This window comes from Boleophthalmus pectinirostris, unplaced genomic scaffold (assembly GCF_026225935.1).
Source record: "Boleophthalmus pectinirostris isolate CB_2022bp ecotype Guang Dong unplaced genomic scaffold, ASM2622593v1 HiC_scaffold_338, whole genome shotgun sequence".
NCBI lineage: Eukaryota > Metazoa > Chordata > Actinopteri > Gobiiformes > Gobiidae > Boleophthalmus > Boleophthalmus pectinirostris.
In genome coordinates, this window is record NW_026571320.1 from 1 (window position 1) to 21,064 (window position 21,064).

General features: G+C 41.2%; 1 protein-coding gene across 1 annotated transcript; it reads right to left on the reverse strand.

Moving 5' to 3' along the window:
• Positions 1-2,047: 2,047 nt before the first annotated feature.
• LOC110175668 (E3 ubiquitin-protein ligase RNF38-like) lies at positions 2,048-20,525 on the reverse strand. Its single transcript, XM_020941871.2, is given in 14 exon segments — positions 2,048-2,673; positions 2,981-3,080; positions 3,162-3,283; positions 3,554-3,638; positions 3,735-3,838; positions 3,941-4,123; positions 4,224-4,394; positions 4,671-4,748; positions 4,750-4,839; positions 4,955-5,309; positions 5,391-5,593; positions 9,604-9,665; positions 18,829-19,460; positions 20,406-20,525. Coding segments are annotated over 13 exon segments (2,172 nt in total). The 5' UTR covers positions 19,385-19,460; positions 20,406-20,525; the 3' UTR covers positions 2,048-2,610.
• Between the last annotated feature and the right edge of the window lie 539 nt (positions 20,526-21,064).

Consider the following 21,064-nt stretch of genomic DNA (forward strand, 5'->3'; position numbering starts at 1 on the left):
TAGGTTTTTATGTTAACAGCATTATGCTGTATTGTAGTTTTACATAATTTCTTTATCTTTAAAGGGAGATAATACATGTGAATTTATAGAAAGACAACGGCACTAAAGTTACAGTTTTGTTGATTGTGATCCAGCAGTCAACAAAATTTAAAGGGTTCTGCTTCACCGTTTACCCTAAGAAACATTATACCCAAAGATGCAATTATGATTTAATGTTTTGGTTGTGGTCACTTTAATATATTGAATATTATGCTTATATGCAGAAGTAACTGTTTCTCTAAAATTATTGATAATATTAACACAAAGGTAATCACAAATTTACCTCTGTGTTTGTTTACTTGTTTACATTTTGTGGCTGATTGCATCTGCTGTTGTTCTGAAACAGTTCACACACACTAGGTAGAGTAGAGCTGAGCCTCAGTGTAAACAGCGCCCACGTCTTGGCTCCTACATCCTGGCCTGGATCAGTTTCAAATAATCTGTTTTCTTATAAATTAATGCATCAAGGTATTTTCACACTCTACCCCTGAAGCAACACACTTCAGCTGGTAGTGTTCAGGACTCAACCAAATAGTGAATGAGAATTTTGGCTTACTATTGCTGTCAAATCATTTCAAACGTTAATGTAAATGCTGTGTTTGTTTGTTTGTTTTACTGTTGTTTCACTGTTTGTTTAAATTTTTGTTTGTGTGTTTTTTGTATTTGCTGTTTGTTTGTAAATCATGGTGTGCTTTACCGTGCCAGAAGGTGGCGTCATTACTCTGCACAAGACCAAGAGTAACCTGCACTTAAAAGTAAAATGTTCAAAATTGGAGCGCCAGTTGAAAACAAAGTGTGCCTGTGATTGAAGTAATAGAACTTTGAGAAGGAGACAGCATTTTTGTATTTGTATTTGCCTGCTGTAACTTGCGTACGTTTGTTGGAAGTAGTAAGTTAGTATTGATTTGGTAATACAGTATTAGGAGGCATAGTTATAGTGCCACCTAGAGGAAAAGTATACATCCGCATGTACTGCATTATCCAAATGTTTGCAGATGAGGCAGAGGTATGAACTTGTACAGTTGCAGTTGGTTTTTGTTCCTCACAGGCCTAATCATAACCATAACCATCTTTTATTTTTATTTTTATTTTTTTTTATCAATGCTATATGTTTCACATTGCCTTAAGTGGTCAGTGGTGACTTGACTATGTTTTTTTGTCCGTTTGGACTGGACACAGCGTCCATTGAAAGTCAGAGTTGACTCATCTCACTTGAACTTGAACTGAAATATTGCTGAATCAGTCAATAAAGAAATTAACAAGAAGTAAAAAATAAAATTAGTAACAGTGAAAAAGAACTGAGGTCATAGCTCTTGAGGGCTGGACAATAGAAACAATGCTACTAAACTTTCTTGACTTTACAGTCACAAAGTGGAAGTTGGTCTAAAAGACACATTACAGTATTGAATACTTGGGCTTTTCACCAATATATCTTATAAAATATTAAATCCTAATAAGAGTGACATGATACAGCCATTCACAAGTGATTTTAAAGGCATTTCTTCTGTAAGACACAGCAGGTTTCAAGCTGACCTTTTCTAACACCTTTTATTTATAGCGTCTGTATAATACAGCTCATGTTAGAGAACCATCCTGACACTTACTATAAGGAGCCTGCTTTGTGCTGAGAGAGATGCTGACAAACACCTCAGTGAATGTTAGCATCAAGGTACTGAGCGTTGACCCCAACAAATCCTGAAATACTTGATCTTGAACTTAAATGTACTGAGAAAGCAACTGTTTAAATGATAGCAATATTCTATAAGTGAGTTTGCTAAGAATGCAAGATAAGGTAAAGTTGGCTTTTACGTCATATTTTAAGACATGTTAAAAGAAATATCCCAATGGGATTGAATATTCAATTTGCATCAGTCAAGAGGATATATGTAAAATATATAATCACTGCAAATGTAACTTATATTATATTTATACACATTTCAAATATTTTAATCACGCATCTCTGTACTATGTTAAACTTTGAAAAAGAGAACAAAAAAACACAGGAAAGTTCGATTCAAAATTCAAATTTTAATGTTTAGTAAAAAGGACAGTTTCTGTTTGTTATGACAATTCTCACTGTATTAACAACCAGATTAATAACAATAAAGGTATCTTAGTTATAAAAATTCATAATCTTTGGACTGTCAATCCTCCCTCTGGGGTGTTAGTACAACTATACAATAAGCTTTCAAAAATCTTTTCCTGTCCATACGGTAACAGACTGAGGAAGTTACATCATCTTAAAAGAGCTTTTAATTAGTTAAAAAATACAACTTTAAATATCCACCAACACATGACACTGCGGCGGTGAGAGTGTTTCAAGGCCATTTGTAGCAGAAGGCAGAGTAACAGGGCGACAGTTCAAAGGCCTAAAATGAGCACAGTCAGTAGAAGATTCCCCAAAAACCGGTCCCGGAATAACAGTTTGGAGTCTGGTGTTTGGGATTCAGAAGCACTGGTCCACGGAAAGTAGGAGAAGTTCACTCCATAGGTTAGCATAAAAATACAGTTCACTGATTGGTTTGTGCATCCACATTGGAGTTTAGGTTATAGAAACGGTGGGATACGAGGTTACTCCGAATCCCGCTGGACTTCAGAGGCATCCGCTCGGCAAATAGGACAGGTCCGATTAGCCTGAAATCAAAGAAAAACTTTTATATTTATAGGAACTGGAATAGTAAGGAACGTAGTAAACTGAAACGGTACTACAAACTAGAACTACAAATATTACCACTGCTAGTGCAACTGTTATTACTGCAAAACTACAACTGCAGTTGCCTTGCAGTCAGACCTCACAAAAATTGTTGATTTAACCAACAGAAAGTCAGAAAATCAAAGAATTAAAATTTTAGTAAAAGACAAGCATAAACTACTGTTGTAACTACAATATATCTTATGCTACTGGAAACTGAATGTAAAGTACTGACTATGGATCCCTCACCTTAAGCCACTTGTCCACACACTTTGCATGAAACTCGTGGTTACAAGGCAAAACCCTCAGGAGCTGGCGTGATTCGAAGTCACACATGCACACCACACACCTGTAACACAAAGCAGAATTTCAGTCAGTTCAAGTCAACATAATTTCACTGAGCATACATTTGAGAAAACAAAGTACGTACATTGTTTGTTCAGACTGGTGGTTGTTGGGGTTAAACCTGTATGACGGCAGCTGTTCTATGTCTGCCTTTGTTAGACCTCGAGGTTTGGCCTCTCCAAGACGCTCAGCAAGATTCAACAAGGCCTGAAATGGAGACCAAAGAAAATTAACTAAAAAATAGCTTTTATTTAGATATATTATATTAAATGAGATATTAATTAAGTATATTTAGTCACAAAAGAATTTCAATTTTTATTGGACAATAGATCAAAATTGCTCAAACTAAATTATAATTACTAAATGATTATTTTTGTTCATTGATGGTAATAAAGGTTTTTATTTCTATATGTGTTTTTATTTATTTACTTCGAGACGCATAGGCTACTAATATTAATACAAATGTACAAATAATACCTCATAGTTTTCGACCTCCCCATCCTCCACATCCAGCTCCAAACTTATAGCGGGGGCTACATTTGGGGGCACAGGAAGCATAGACCTGAAATTAGAAAAATGTGATAAACAAATTAATAAAGAAAACACTCCAACAGATAAATATACAGGTAAAAATGAAAAGATTCTTGAAGTTACTTACAAGAAATAAGGCAGGAAGCTAGGGTGGTACGGTGATGGAGGTACAGTTTGTTGAGAGCGGTACCGACGACTTGCTATTCTTCGAGGCATGAAGTGAGGATAGGGCTGTGGAATATGAGAATTTAAAAATTAGCATATTTTGAGATAGTTAATAATTTAGTCAGAGCAAAATGATCAAAAGACCACCACCTAAACTGATCTACTGACCATTGTAAAGAGCTCCTGTGATAGCGGATCATGGTGGGACAGGAACTGCAGTGGGGTAGAGGGGGGCAGGGCGGAGGGGGGCTGGTGGTGGTGGTGATGTCGATGGTGACTGAAGCTAAAGCCTCCACCAACAGACAGCTGCTCTCCCAGGAGCTCCACCTCATTTTCAATTCTTTGTAAAGGCTAAAGAGAAAAAGACATATTAGAGAGGGCACTGAAAATTGTTGAAACAAAAAAATTAATTTTTGAAAAAAATGTGTTATTGACTAAAGTGATGACATACCGATCGTGGTTGCTGTGTCTGGAAAGGCAGGAACTGTCCTGGGGCGTGAATGTGTGGAGGATGGTGGGCAAGGTGAGGGGGAGGGGGCAGCAGAAACTGAGGGTCACTGGACAACAGAGAGGGGAAAGCATAGGGCACTGGGAGATGCTGCATTGAACATGTCTGAAGCATCTGGTGGGAGGGGGAGAGAAACAATAGGTTTAATTATATTGTTTTGAAAAGGTTCACTGTTATTGTAATTGAACTACAGTTCCACAAGGTGGCATTCAAGATCATGGAAAGAATATTCAATCTCATGTAAGCAGTAGCATTTTCTACTTTGTTATTGTTCACTAGGCACTTTGGCTTTCCTTGACAAGTCGTAGGAGAAAATGTGCCGTACAAAGTGTACTTTTACTACCAAGCCCACACACAAGAACAGATAGCACACTGCAGTGTTCCTCTCACCGGGTGGTAATGCTGTCCAGTGCTGAAGACCACTGTGCTGCAGGCAGGGACCTGCTGTTGAGAGGAGCAGGCAGGGGGGGAGGTGCTGCCCACTGCACAGAGGCGCCGCCAGCCCATGAGGAGGCACCGGGGTCACTGTATACGAGACGGGGACACTGCCCTGCTGGAGCTACACAACACATCAGGGTTATTCCTCTGCTGCCCATGTCTGCTTTAATTATTATGATTACATCATCCACCATGATAATAACTGATGTAATGTTTTCTACACAATGTGCACTCACTTGTTCGTGTAGGTCCATAAGCATGGCTCCTTGCTGCTGTGTGGCATGATGCTGCTGCTGATTATGGTGGTGGTGGTGGTGTGCAGCCGGGTGTAACAGTCGAGGGGACAGGGCAGGGGGGTGGAAGGCTCGAGGCTCCTCTGACCCAGGCGCTGGCCCAGCAGAGGGGGTCTGGCCATAGGCACTAGGGGCATGTGCAGGGTATGTCTGGTGTGTGGGGAGGTGAGGGATGTGGTAGTTCTCGTCCTGGAGGTCAGAGGATAGCCTGACGGGCCCTGGTGTGGTGGGGTGGTGATGAGGAGGCACATGACGAGACGGTCTGGAGAGACGGCCACGCTGGCGCCTCGCTGGTGGGCTGGAGAGAGAGGGAAATTATTAGTATATTTTACAATGATTCAACGCTTAAGGTTACTTATAAATTAGGAGAGCCATTCACCTGCGTCTGAGCCGCGCTGGGGTGAGGCATCGCTCCTGGTGGTAGTGGGTATGGGGATGAGGTGGTCGGCGGTTGGCAGGTCCTGACTCCCAGGGGCGAATGGGGGGTGATGGGGTGGATGGTGGTGGGGCAGAGGAGGTGAGCTGCTCCAGGACAGACTGGCTGGACAGCCTCTGGCGCTTCGGACTGGGGCTTTCCTCACTCTTCATGATGGAGAAAGGGGGAAATAAGAGGGGACTGTGGTTAGTGACCCATAGTAGTCGCATCATATATATCAGTTTGTTCATGCTTTACATATTCTCTGGCCAACAATCTATACTTCTCCATAGACACTAAGCTCCTTTGTGAGTCATGGTATTTCCTGTATGATCTGGAGTGTGAAAAAGAGCGTATTACACCAGCAGGGCCTCAGGGTCAAAGTCACTTCCTCTTGGAGAGAGGAAATGTAAACACTAGACAAGCTCTCACAGGCCGTTTGACTCACACACACACCCTAAATGTTTGAATGCACAATATAGTGCAAACAGGAGCCTGGTTGGCATTGCCTCATATTAGTGAAGAGATCATAAACCAACTATGTTTAATCCTATTGACGCAGTGACTCACTCGACTTACTGTCAGAGGAGTGACTCTCACACTTGGCACTAGGCATGAGCACACATGTTGTGTGTCAGCTCTTAGTCACTGTCTTAGGCCCAAATGTGCTCTGAAGAAACAGGGCCCTCTGAGGCGCACACAGACTTCCAAACAGTTCAACACTTTTCCCTTCAGACTGACTTGATCCCGGCTCTCACCAGCACTCTTCGTGGGAGAGACACGTTGTTAAAGTGTGATAAAAATGACTCAGCGGCTGTGACTTTTAACACACACATCCACACAGCTCAGCAACCTTGAGAGCAGCGTGATAGCTAACAGGAAACAGCTGGAGAGCAGGCTGCCGAAACACACACACGTATGGAAACGCCTGCAGACATGCGCACATTCACACATGGGCAGCTGCCACTGTTTGAGTCTACAGCCTATAAAGAACAATACCTCCCAAACTTTCAGAAGCTACACTCGGGGGGGTATGTAGCGTCATGAACTACCAAGATTTCACCTTACTCTTTAAAAAAAAAAAAACTGGCCCACGTTCAAGTCTAGAAAACCTATGTGAGGAAAACATGAAATTACATTACATATTATATTACATTATGACCAGCTACATGCACAGATAGTACTGATAAGTTGTTGCAACAGAAGCCATGAAAGAAAAGAGTCGATGAAGTCAACTAGAGCAAATGTTAAGAGTAAGTATTTGTATTATACCATGCAGGGCGTACACACAAGAAAAATAGAGTGAGCAATGTACCAAAATTCTATTTCATCTTTCAGTGTCTTAACAATGAACATGATGTCTCAATTTTATGTGTCATTGTTATTACAAATATTGCCCAATTAAATCCAAATGTACACACATAAGAGTATATGAGTAACATAAAAAACACCCTTAAACAATTCAGTTTTACAAGCTACATGCCCATTCTTGGGGCACTACCATACACCCCACCCCCACTGTCTATAAGGCTGTAGACCCGCCCCATTCCCCACCCTGCCTTGACACCTCACTACCACCATACCAACAAACCCCAAACCCCTAGGGACATCTACTGTGCCCATTTTCATATCCAAGCCAGACTCTCCCATCACGGGATGACATACCCCCCCTCCGCCACACCCCCTCCCAATCCAGCATGCTCCTCCCCCTCCCCCCATCCCAGCTAACAGATAAGCTCAGACTCTTCGCAGGACCCCTCTTCCTCTTTGGTCCCGTCCTAGACCCTTGGCTCAAATCTGAAGGGACACGACGAGAGGTTCCTGGACAGGACACATGCCGTAGGTAGACACAGTTTGTCCAGGGACGCAAAGCCCATTGGCCATTAGTATGAAAGTTTGATGGGGCTGTCTACCCGTGTCAGTGGGAGGGAGCAGTGCCAGACAAAGAACCGTGTGTGTGCGCATGTTTCCCCAAGCTATACACTTTCTTCTTCTTGTGTGCAACTCTTTCCCCAGTTATTTGGTCTATTTCTTTTTGTTCAATATGTTATGTCTATGTTATATTATGGCACTGTAATGATAACTATAGGCATAACAATTTTGAGAGTAGTATGTTTACACACTGTAGCACCTTTATAAAAATCATGATCGTGATATAACCAAATTCTTAATTTTTCAGTTGGGGCAAATCTCTAATTTCTCTAATCTGCTTCTTCCTAAACCAGTCCGCTACATTTTTCTAGGCCTAGAATTGACACATTGGGTTGAGACCCCATATGAACAGATTTGTAATTTACATGTGAGTTGCTGAATTTACAAATGTTGGCAAAAATAAATAAAGGTAAAATAAAACATTTATATGGCCAATAGAAGTGGGTCATATTTTGCTATAACCAAGTACGCAATTTATTGTTCATAAAAAAGATATCAAAATGCTACAAAATGCACTGAAGAAAAAAATAATTGGAACAGACTTAATGCAAACTTCAAAACAAGGGTAAAGCAAGTGATTTCACATTTGCCTGATACTTAAACCTCACCCTGAACTACTTTTTAGAATGCATATTTTACCACATGTCTGTAGGAGTGCATATCTTCTGAATATCCTCATATACTCAAAAAATAGAGATTCATTTTTGTCAGTGTCTGCCAATGTTGAGATTTCTCAGATAAAATGCCTTCAGAAGACGTTTTGTTTCGTGCTGTGCTGCTACATGCATGTTTTAACAGTCAGCTTGTGTTAAAATACTGGTTGTTTCCATTAAAGCCTAAATACACAGTCAAAAGCACAGGCTGGGGACAAATGGATACAAAGAGTGACTCCCGGAAACAGAGTGAAGCGGTCCACCATGACTGAATATTACATTGTGCAGAGCCCACACACTCTCCCTTTCGGTCCCCCTCCGCAGACACAGTGCACTGGACAGATATTCCCGACACACCCTGCCACTACCACGTCCTATTTCACAACATTTGGGATATGTGCATGCGTCCACAGAGAGAGTGTGTGGTCACCAGCTGTTGTGGCTTCCCAGAACTGGAATAAAGGGAGGCCAGAGCTCTGAGGATGTACTGCACTCCTAAGTAAAAATGGGATCATATGAATTTGTGACTAAGCAAAATCATAAGAGTCAATGCATGATTCACACGTACTGAAAATGAAGGCTGTAGCGCTTTAGTCGTTTAGTTGATTAATTGATCGATGGGGTCTATGTTTTCATTAGTCGACTGATTATTTTATCAAGATTATAAGAATTTGTTTGCCTGGGCTGTAGAATATACACTTTCTCAATACTTTAAGATGTGAAGGATCACCGTCGGATCACAGGATTTGTGCAGAATCAATGAGAGACATTTGATTTTGTTTGAAATGATGGATGACCAATCAGCTCCTTCTTTCACATGTGTCATTGAAATAAACAAATCTGATTAATAGTCTGATTAAATAATGTTGATTTGCTCTTAACAAACTTATGAGGTAAGCCATTAAAAAGGAATACTTGGTTTTGATTAAATAAAATAAACAGATCAAATGATTGGCTGTTGAAGAGTTTGTCCACCAGATTTATATTTAACTGATACTCAAATAAATTCTTTTGATATTTTCAGTAGAATTTATTTTTAATCTTACTTTCTTCTTGAGCACACAAGTTTCAACTGCACTGCTTACCACACACAAAACAGGCCCTAACCAGCTCTCAGCTTTGCACTCAGTTGAATGTATGGCCATTTGCTTTTACAAATTCATTAATATTTGCAGACATGCTTCCACTAAAACACCCTCTCCCTCCCCCACAGATTTTCTTTTTCCATCAACAATTTTCAAAGCCCATTTTGTTTCCTGTGCCACTGTTCCTCCCTTCCTTCCCTCCCTCCTCACCTCCTTTCCTCCTCTCTCAGTCCAACCAAGTCCCACAGCTGGAGGTGGAATCATTAGCAATACCCCCTCCCAGTTTAAGCCTCGCCTTCGCCGCTCCTACGCCTCTCTCTTCCTCCCAGTTTTCTCCAACACCTACCCCGAGCATCCTGTCTCCCTGTCACCGTTAACAAATCATCCCTTTCCTTTGTAATTTAAGGTGATAATAACTGTAATGTTTCACGTTGTAAAGTTAAGACCAGCACAAATTTGCTCCTCGTGAGACTTGTGAGAATGGTTTTCATGGGTGTGTGCACTTACCTTATCACTTTCTTCTCCATACGCATGGTCGGGGTGGCAGTGGTACGACCCGCCAGCAGCTCCTAGACACAAGAAAAAGAAGAAAAAGACTTATTGCTATGATATGACCATTGCAGTAAAGTATATATTTAGGCCAATGCATTGTTAAGAATTTCATTTCATTCTCATGATTCACTGATTTCTAGTAATTATTCATTGTTCAGCCACACTAAGTTACTTTAAAAGCCTCACTTGCCATAAGGTAGATTGACAAAGATGTGGCTGGCATTCTGTACATAACTCATTTGAACCCAGCGACCCAACCCAGAAGAGAAATACGAGTTAGGAGATTGCTGCTTACTAACCGATGGGAGCAGATCTACCCCCGCTATCTGCAATAGACAAAACCTAAGCAAAATGAAGCACTGGTACCAATTATCCTACATTGAGTATCAGTAAGACAGAAAAGCTTCAAGTGACAATATGGCAAGTCCTTGTTGTAGATTAAATACAATTTTACAAAACATTCTAGACAATTTACCAAAATTGATAGCAAACAATCTGATGAGTCCCTTGTTTATCTGCATAGAGAACATTTAATCCTTTTGTTGTTTCGGATTGCATACAGCAGCATGAAACAATGACAACATGTTTGTGAAGGTCTACTGACTGGAGAGCCTCAAACACATATGGTATAGCCTTGCAGCAGATCAGAGACAGTAGTAGGTACACACACACACACACACACACGCACAAAATCAACACAGTAATCCTGGATTAGAGGGGCTCTCTGATGATACCGCTGCTTGCATCGTGGTTAAGACTTTTACTCTTTTGTTTTCCCCACAATCCTTTCATCTTTTTATTGTCTTCTCTATTTATTCTGGCTTTTGTTTTTGCCTTTGTCATGAGCCCAGTCTTTAGCAGGGGACATTCTCGCCGCAGATGGTGGCAGTGGTGCGCGCGGCAAGGGTAAGCGCTCCCAAGGGCGCACCAGACACCTTAACCATACAAGGGAGAGGAAGAAAGCAAAAGTCAAAGCAAACAGATGCAGAAAGGGTTGAGAAAAGTGTTTCTTCGCCTCATGGTTGTTTATTTGTGGGATTTTTCCTGCTCACTGCCTTCGCTTTGAAGAATAGCCCTGATTGACAACAAAGAAAGAGGCAGGTGAAAGAATAAGAGATAAGAGAGAGGTTTTTGCAACTGAATTTATCATTTTCCTTAAAAAGGCACTTTCTCTCCAAGCCTCAGAACAGCCACAAGAAGCTGACTGAAAAGGCTGAGGTGAGTAAAGCTTATATTAGCGGAGTACAAACTAGCTAAGAGGCTATTTTTACCAAAACGATGTTGGAAGAAATAGTGCTGAAGCATTCATGAGACTGGCCGGCTCCACTGCGCTCCTCTGTACAGCTTTCATTCACTGATCACAATGGGCAAAACCCGAGCCGCTGTCTGAATATGGGCTCTGCTTGTACATTGTCAGAGTGCGGTAAATTGAGTCAGAGCGCAGTCATTGAGCGCCAGTGACTCTATGGAGCATGACACAGAAGCTACTGAACAGGTTTAGGTGACATCATGTCCACTGTGGGCCTGACACACACTGCACTCAGCCAGGCTTGGTTTCTGCGCTCAGGGCCTCTCAAGACTCACTGAATAGGACAGACTGCAGAAGGAATTTTAATGCATGTGAACACTGTCTTTTTCTTTTTTTTTTCTCCCCAAAGGTTAATTTCCAAAGGGCTTATACGGAGGGCTTAATGAATAGTTTGAAATTTGAAATATGTTAATGCATTTTTGTCTGCTTTTCCACACAGCAAGGAGTCTGCTTGTTTGTGATAGGTGCAAAGTACAGCTCACACCTCCACTGAGGCGGTGTTCATACAAAAAAAAAGTCCAAAGTGAGCCATGTACTTTTATTGTTGTATAAAGAATTCTACGAAAGGAATTGTGCTATTGATTAAACTGGTTACAATTAGGCATTGGTCAAAGAGTAATTAGTCAAGCTGTCCAAACTTAAACAGCAGTATATTTTAAGATCATATCCATATAAATTATAATATTAAAGACCTCTTTATGCCAATGATAAATTAACCCCAAATAGCAGAACGAAACACTATGAGATGTTTTATTACTCAACAATCAACACCTTAAATGTTAATGTGAAACAAAAAATTTGAAATTTAAGTTCTGCAAGAAAATATAAGGTATGTAATCTATCAAAAATACTGTTCCATCAGTCATTTACTCAAGAATGAGTCAATATAGTTATTATCATGACAAGCCCAGTTCTCCTAAGCCACAGGAAATCTTATTAAAACCATTTCCATTGATACTTGGACAAACCAATGTATGATTTACTAATCTGTTTAAAACTATTTGTCAGAAACACTATTCAATGCATCATTTTCTCCTTTACGGCTATATGATTTTATAATGTTCTATTGACAATTTTCACACTTCCTTAATTGTCTGAACATAACTTTACCCTTCGTAAACCATCAACAAGCAGCCAATGAAAGTCACAACACAGTCCTTAAAATAGACACTTTCTATGCTCTGTGGACATTGCACATCACTTTTATAGAGTGGGAGGAGATCTGTCACCATAGCAAATGTGTACAAGAGGAAGAAAATGGCAATGCACAGTTTTAACATTATTAAATATCTCAATTTGATTTGAAAAGGGTCAAAATGATTCTATAAAGATGAAAGAGACAGAAATGCTCCAAAATATGGTTGACTGAAGAGGCATATTATGGGAGGGGCTTGTGAGGGTGGTCAAAAGTGTGAATGTGCTGAAGAACCACAAAGCACGCACAAGAAGGTAGTGTTGACGCACAGGTGAGCAGGTGAAGAGCAGTGAAGAGATGGAATAAGAATGAATAGTCTTTGCTCTAAAATGAACTGTACCAATACAGGTTTAGTTTATCAGGTCTGGATACATTTACAGGCTATTGTTTAAGGATGTTTTGAATTTGTATACCAATGTCACAAATATACTTCTTTTTATATAGAGTAGGGATGCACAGATATGGTTCCATGATATCACTTAAGCAGATATACTGATTGGGGTTTTGGCCTAGAACATCTCCTAATGTTTGAACTTTTATTCATACAAAGCTGTTCAGTAGTTATTTGAAGGAAAAATAACAGTTGCATAACTCAATGGGATCTCTTGTGTAAGAATTTAACCATCTTCTGTATCTGTAAACTATCTGAAAAGGCTGGATCGGTGCATCCCTACTTTTTTGCATATCTGCAATCGGCCTTAAAGCTCCAGGGACTCTGAATTCTAAATAAAGGTACTGGCTACTAGAATGGGGGGGGCATATCAGTTGATCTCCAGGATCTGTTATCAGTTTAAAATGCATAAAAAGGTCATTTTTAATAAGTGTCAACAGTTCAATGGTTGTATGTATCATCTTCATGTAGTTCTCATTTTGAACATTTGCATGAATAGTTTTGACTTTTGAATGTTAAACTTCTATCGGCAAACTCCATAGTCAACATAATTTTGGCATGTTTTGCGCAGGCCTAGTATGGATCCAGAGAGAGGAGTGAAGGGCAGGCAGAGAAGGAGAGAGGGAGCTAGGTGGGGGTAGTGGCTTCCCCTCCTGACTACTATTGATTTTCTGTACGCCTCAGAGTGCATCAGCTATTTCTATCCATTTCCTCCGCCCTCTTCCTCACACACCCTCCTCCTCCTCCTCACACTCTCCATCACTTCATCACCAGCCCTCCCTCCCTTCGTCTCTCTCTCTCTCTCTCTCTCTCTCTCTCTCCCAGTCGCCGATCTATTTCCCTATCTGCCGGCCCTGTCTGTCCGCCATATATTCTCACCCTTTTATCTCGCCGCATCCACACTTCCTTCTGTCTCATCTCCAGATCTCCCTTATATGAACACTTCCCTTTTTAAAGGCAAAGCTCCACACCAACCAATAGAAAATACAAATTACAAGTGGCAATAAGCACTGGAAACAAATATTTTCTAGCTAGGTTGTTTGAATAAGTTAGGGGGAAATAACCAAATTTGGGCTGCACTAGTCCTCTCCAGGTTGCGGTAAACACCTGGATCCTTGCTGGAGACTTTGACATCTATTCCCAGCTCTGGCAATCTGAATGGAACAGTGATACTTGTACTGTACATATAGTTAAAGTTTAATTAATAAAGCATTAATTCTCCATGAATGCCAAGTCTATTGTAAAAAAATGCATTATTGAATTCAGTTTTAGACCCAAACAGAAGGTACAAATGATTCTTTAACTAGTTTGTCACTATAAAAGTTACAATACGATATAAACAGACCTTCTACAATACAATATAGAACAAGACCTTTTGGTTCCACTCTTGGCACCAAAATGAGCGTAATATACCATTGTGTCCATGTCGTAGTCTACGTTTTCCAAGTTAGTTTGATTCTCCAGTTTTATAGTTTCTGCAATTATAAACTTAAAACCGCAACATGTGCACATCACTTCAGCAGGTCTACAGGTTTTTACCTCTCATGGAACAAACATGAAGACAATTGCAGTAGAGCATGCGTAACATTAGCGTCACCCCGCCCCCTGAACACATGTCAGCGCACACTTCACACCTTAACGCCGAGCAGCGCCGGGTAACGAGCTGCTGCGCTAGCTTAAAATAGGCGCACAATGTAGAACGCCTGCCCGGTGATTACCTGCTTAGCGCGGCTTCAAACGGGGCTAGCGCACGTGCTACCCGGCGCCCTCACACCTCCCCAGCCTCCCCCACCTATTTAATCCTCTCACCTCTCTTCTCACCACTTCTTCTGTTTACATCTTACATACGGCTCCTTTAAGTGGAATGTAGGGTCGATGCACGCTGGGACTATACCTTAGAATGGCAGCTTTTTACAATACCTCTTGATTGCATATGCTTTTAACTTGCAATATACAGGTAATTGGTTGGCATTCTTTTGAGTTGTTAATTGCATCTTATACTTTTATAGTGTCTTGATCACTTATTTAATCAAGTGTAGATTGAGGTCACAAACTGTATCCTGTGGCGGCAGTTCAGGCTTGGATAAAGTTCAACTTGAATGCATTTGATATTGTGTTAGGAAGGCAGTCCAACATCATTTTTTTGAGAATCTTTTAAAAGTACATGGCTCTTGCTGTCCTCGAGAATTGTTTTCTTTTTTACCTCAGTGAAATATTCAAGGTTGTACAGACTATATTGGTTATAAATCAAGTGCTCATCAATCAAATTAAAGTAAGAAACAGGCTTTTTGAAGTGGGTTGTAAAATATGTGATTTTGCCAAAGAGGAATCCATCTTGGTTATGCATTTCATGTTTTTAAGGCTCATTCTTGGAACAGGTTGTTGATGTGACAAATTAAAATCAACCCAGTGTGCTTGACAGTATGGCGCCCAATCAAAACCAAGAGACACCCAACAGACAAAGTTGTTGACATGTTTCTTACTGGAGAGACTGACTTAAATGCAATCCCTAATTATGCCTCATTTGAAATGCAAAAATTATGATAATTTTATGTGGCGAGATCTTTGCCAATATTTTTTTTCTTCACAATAAAAACTTAACAAGCTTTATAACATCTACATCTAAGAGCAAGTGCTGTGTTCTCTTATTTCAGAGAGATAAAATTATAAAAATGTAAAATGCTAAAATTTGCCTCATACACAGACAAACTGGACAATATGTACAGTGCAAGAAATACAATAAGACCAAAAATGCTGGAGCCTTTAGCAGTGTTGAAAGGACAAGAAGAAGTTGCAGATGCTCACAGTGTTGAAACAGAACATCAACGGGAGCTTAAAATACCAGAGTGACAGTCTAACCAGGCTGGTTCTCGTTCTGTGGTTAGACCAGTCCCATCCAGACTATGATCACCCTCAAACCAGTGAGAAGGGCTTTAGTACCAATGTAGGATTCAAGTCAATTAGTGGTCCAATACAAATGAAAAAAAATTAATGTGACTGCAAATAAATTTGCAAATTATAACACTCACATTTCAAAACCGGTCAACAAGAGCAATCATATTTCAGTAAACTTAATTATTCTATATCAAACCTCATGCACTGCATCTTGCAGCTCTACCACACACTGAACAGCCTAGGTCAGTCTGGTTCTAAGCTACTGACTAAACTGTAGAGCATCTGGTTAACATTCCTATATTAAGAGTGAGAGACCGACATGTAACGGCAAACACCAGCCCTCCCTCTGTCCCTCGCTAGCATTCACTAGGCCCTGGCTTGTAGTTACTTCCTTGCACAGGACACACCCCCTGGTTTAACTTCAATCTTTTCCTTCTCCCTCAATCAGCCACCAGCCAATCCCAGCCCTCGCCCCATTCGCTCACAGCAGCTCCCCGCCTGAGGCTGCAGCATACCTGCTCTGTGAGGCACGCCGCCTCTGCCCTCATATCATACTCAGGTGTCACTCACATTCAATACTTCTTTTACCCTTTCCTTATGCGCTTCCTTTAAAAGCCAAAACATGGTCCTTCATAGAGACCCCAAGGCTCTTCATGTAAAAATGAGGGCCAATAGGAAATAGTGCTGAAATATTCATGTACTCTTCCAGATAAGAACTCTCAATAATTTAAAGGATCCAAAAAATTGAAAATATATCAAACCACTGTTTGTCCCATTTTATTTTATCTTTAATTTTATCTAGCGACTGTAATGTGATAGCGGTCTGAAGGGATAGGGACTTAATGTGGAGAGCAAAGAGAGGGGGGAGATAGAAAATAAAATCAAAGCTTATTAAACATGTTAGAACATTGTTTTCAATGAATATAGCATTTTCAAACAGTAAAGGGTAACATGGATCTAAATATGTTATGAATTAGCAGTTAATACCCCATAGAAGTGTACTTTCCCCCTCTACAATGCTACTGGGTTAAATATACATGTTCATTAGTTTTTGGTCGTAAAAGGTGTCAGTAGACCTGGTAAGGTTTTCCTTTGTTTTAAATGCCAGTTCTTAACTTCAGATCAAAGACGATATATCTGTGTATTCGTTGTTACTTCCCGTTTTACAGATTGAGCGGCCAAAGATACATTCTGAAGTGCATGAGCCACCAGCATCTTTCCTGCTGACCAAATGGACTGCTTTGTCATTCATTTGAAGTGACAGAGAAGGGGAACCCCTGCTACTTGGTCAATCCAACCAAAGGACCTTGCCTTCAAATCAGAGGGGGTTGCCTGGGTGACAAGACAAAGGGAAATTAAAAAACAGAGCATGTTTCCACTTGTGTCAAAGACAGAAGGATGGAGAGGATGGCTGTGGAGTGCAGGGTAAAGGTATAGAGGCAGGAGTGGCTGGCCCTCTGCTGCTTTGGGCGATCCATTAAAACGATCCCTCCATTAGACAAATGGGAGGGAGGAGGCCGCAGCAAATGGACTGAAGGGGAGCACAGAGGGTCGGCCGATCCTAAAGGGAGCTAGTGTTAGATGGGACGAGTGGGGTGGGTCATAACAGATAGGATAGCACTGACTACAGGGGATGTTTTAGCGACTTCAAGCTATTTGGCAGCAGTCATGAGCATTTGGTGGGCACATTGCCCAAGCACTTCTACAGCTCGGCGCTTGTTTTCAAAACTTTTTTTCCCCTTTTAAATTGGTTAGTGTTTCCTGGTATCAGCCAGTTAGCCTCCATAACAGGAGCACAATTGTAGAGTTTAATACATCCATGAAAGAACAGGAGGAGAAGAGAGCCCAGAAAGGCTAGAAGAGGGAAGAGGGGGTAGATGAAAGAGTACAGTACCATAAGCTTTCAAGCTCAACGCAGGTGACTAGTATAGAAGAATAGACCAAGGAGGTCTCCTTGTCTTTCACTGTACCCAATGAGCACCACGCATTCTGCAAAAAGAGCCTCTAATAAAAGCTATGTGTTCGACTGGGTCCAGCCTGCCAGCTGCTTTCTCTTGTTCAAGAAGATTCAAGTAGAAATTAGTCCCAAGGCTTCACCTGACTAAGGACAAATTATTACTCATTGTAAAACAAAGCTGCTAGCTGTTAGCTTCATAGCGATAAAGGAAACACAGACATCTTTCCATGTTTGCTTCTAATTGACTCAAGTATTTACAGCTTCCCACTTAAATCTTGGATAATTTTATTTTATTTTTTAAAATCAGGTTTAATTAAAATACACAATGACTTGAGCGTCCATTAAACATCAGCTTGCACCTCTTTCTCTTAGGTCGAAATCCATTTAGATAGACATACAATACAGCGATTCTGCACATTGATCTGTGATATCCCAACATAACCAGGTCCACTGTGATGGAGCATGGGTCATGGGTCACCAGTGTCCAATAATCTCTCTGCACATACAGTCCAGTCCAGTCCAAAAGGCCTGTCCATAGACTGCACTATATCTTGCACTGTAGTCTAAACCAGCTTTGGCCTGTGTGTGCACAGCTGTTGGATCTTTGTTTCTCTCTCAGACCAGTAATACCTGTCTAAACTGAGGCACACACACCTGCAAATTCTATATGTCGTTCAGTTCATTTAATTGCCAAAAGGATTTGATGCTTTCTTAAGCATGTATGACACAGACAAACAGCAATAATATGTTTTTTGCATGTATATTTTTAATCTTCACTAATAACTGGAACTAAAATTGAATCAAACCACATGAGGCCAGACAGAACAGCCTGCTGTACCTTTAGTGAAAGAAAAGCTTTCTCTTGGTCCTGAATGTGAAACTCTATCTGAGGTGTTTCTATGTGCATGGCTCCACTGCACTGGCTATGACACTGCCCTCACATGTACTCTCCACATGCACCCTGGGACAAATTCTCCTTCATTTTTCTTATTTATTTTACTCATAAAAACTAGAAATATACAGTTAACATAGAGTGAGTAGTTAAAAAACAACACCCTTCTTTTTTTAAACTCAGTCGTCCACTTTGTTGTCAAGGCAGCCTGTTTAGCTCTATGAACATTAATTTTTGCCTAATGCTTGCTGTCGGACTTGTTACCTGGTTACATCAATTATTAAAAAGTTACCATACATGTAAACATCACACACAACCTGCTGTTCACCTGCACCAATAGTGTACACAGTGTGCGCGTTTAGATTGCATCTCTCCTTATATTCTGACCAGTAATTTTGATAAAATGGTTTCAAAATGTAGGCAATGTTAAAATAAATACACTGCATTACTGAGTTATAACTAAGATTTTTCATCTTAAGAAATAAAGTTCTTATTAATTTTCAAAGATTATTTAAGATAATGTGTCCAAAAGGGGGGTTACCTGGTGCTGAAATGCGGTGTGAGCCATTTACTGAGGGGAGCCTCTGGATGCCGGCTGAGGAGTTACTTCCTGGGGCTCTGTGCTGGTCTGTTTGGCTTCCGTGGGCTCCAAGTGGTGCGCAGCCGGCCGGGTGCAGCTGCTGCGGATGGACTTGCTGATGGTGGTGGTTGGATCCCATGACCGTACTCCCGGTAATCCCATTGCCATTCACACTGTACTGCTGGTAATATCCGGAGCGAGAACGCGATCGAGTCCTTGGGGGCTCCATAGCCATTTGGTGCGGGTGAAGGGGGTGGAAGAGAAACGAGGAGGAGGACGCGGTCGGGGACTGCGGCGGAGAGCTGCTGGATCCGGGGTGTATGAAGCTCCGTGCACCGCTGTGGCTGTAACTAAAGCCGCCCTCTGCACCCCCGTAGTCTGTCCGCTCCGCAGACTCCGCCGCCCCCGCCTCGTCGAATAAATCAGCCCCTTTAGGGACAGGTTCTGGGGTGGAGGGCAGCCGGGGGCAAACGCGAGGCTCCTGAGTCGTGGGCTGTCCAGCGGCTGCGATTGGCATTTCCTTTTGGGGGATTTCCTCTGTTTCTTATTGCTGTTTTCCTCTCGTTTCCTCTAACAGAAGACGCTTTCTGTCACTGTCCAGAAATAAAGTTGAAGAGTGAGCACTGACACCAAGAAGCCCTAGGCGTTTTCTGTTGAACAGTCCAACCCAACGCAAAAGACTGATGATAAGATTAAACTATTGACGAGACAAAACTATCGACACAAACGCATGACTCTAAACACACTGTTTATTTTGACAAGCGCGTGTGCTTTGAGAGAGATACTTCTCCCCAGTAACGTACCCAAACACAGCATGGTCTAAAAACTGGTCTGGCAACTACCTAAAGACACACACAACACGCTTTAGGGTAAAATAAAGTAATCAGAGAGCTGTTTGAAAGCGTTATAATTCTACTTTACGAGACGAAACTGTCTGCCCCCCAAAACTACAGAAGTTCAGAGCAGCGGTAGCTCGCTAGAGGCTAGTAGCGTCGGAGGCATGCTAACATTAGTGCGTAAAAGCACTATTACACGGTTCCTCACCATGCAAGAGCATCGGCTCCTCTCCTGATTATCTCCTGGGCAGTGTTGTTGTCGTCTACGAGAGTTTATCGCTACTTTAATCACTTTAAAAACGAATTAAACTTGTTTAGTCCTTCTGCGTAATGTCGTTCGCTAGCTTGGAAAGCAAGATCAACCCCTCCTCCTCCTCTGGAGAGAGAAAGCCCATTGCTTAGCCACCCACGCCTCGGTTCCCTTTAAACTATTCGGTTAGAAAAATAAGTCATCTTTAAGTTTAAAGTATATGTAGAGTGTAAATTAGGAACTCGACGCTACCGACTTTGTTTTCCACCGTGGGAAAGAGAGAGAAGAGCAAAACGCGCTGTTGAAAGATAAAAGTGGTCAACCTAAAATTACAAAGACCGAACCACGGGCAAAATTAAAACAATCTTACGGAAAGAATCCGCCTATTAGCTTTCCACTAAAACCGGCCTCATTTTCTGACATATAGAAGTACTTTTATACAAAAGCCTTACCTTCAGCGTGCTCTCTACGGATGTGCTCAGACTTGGATGTGTCGATAATATTGTGAGCCCTGCTTGTGTGAGTGGATGTGAATGGTTGTGTGTGCGCCTTGTGTTCGCTCGGTGTCAGCGTGAAATGTGACAGACCGTCAGCGCTCCAGTCGGATCTCTCTAGACGTGACCAATCGAAACCAGAAACCAACAGGCGTTTGTAGTTGTATTCATTTTGCTCGTTTTCTTTTGGAGAGTAGGGCATAGACTGAAACAGCATATGAATCGCCTTTCTTTAAAATATTTGACTAGTTTGACAATTTTAAGTTAAATAAATTGTCAATTTAATATTATGTTTTTGTGATCATTAGGAACTCGATTATTAATCCTGTTAAATCAGAAGCTGGGGATAGGAGAGAGGCAGGCTGAGGGGATCTTTAAATTATTTATTTACAAATACCAAGCCTACCCATTGCAGCTGTTTCCTTTGGAGCTAGGTTTTAAAATAAACTTAGCTGCTATTAGCTGGCTTTGCAAAAGTAACATAACCATTTTGCAGAAACTACAAATAGGTCTGGTAGTCTTTGTGAAAACAGTGAGGCTAATAATTATAGCACTAATAAGAAAACCTTTATTTGTCCCACAATGGGAAATGTCAGTGTATCTATCTCCTTTTTAGG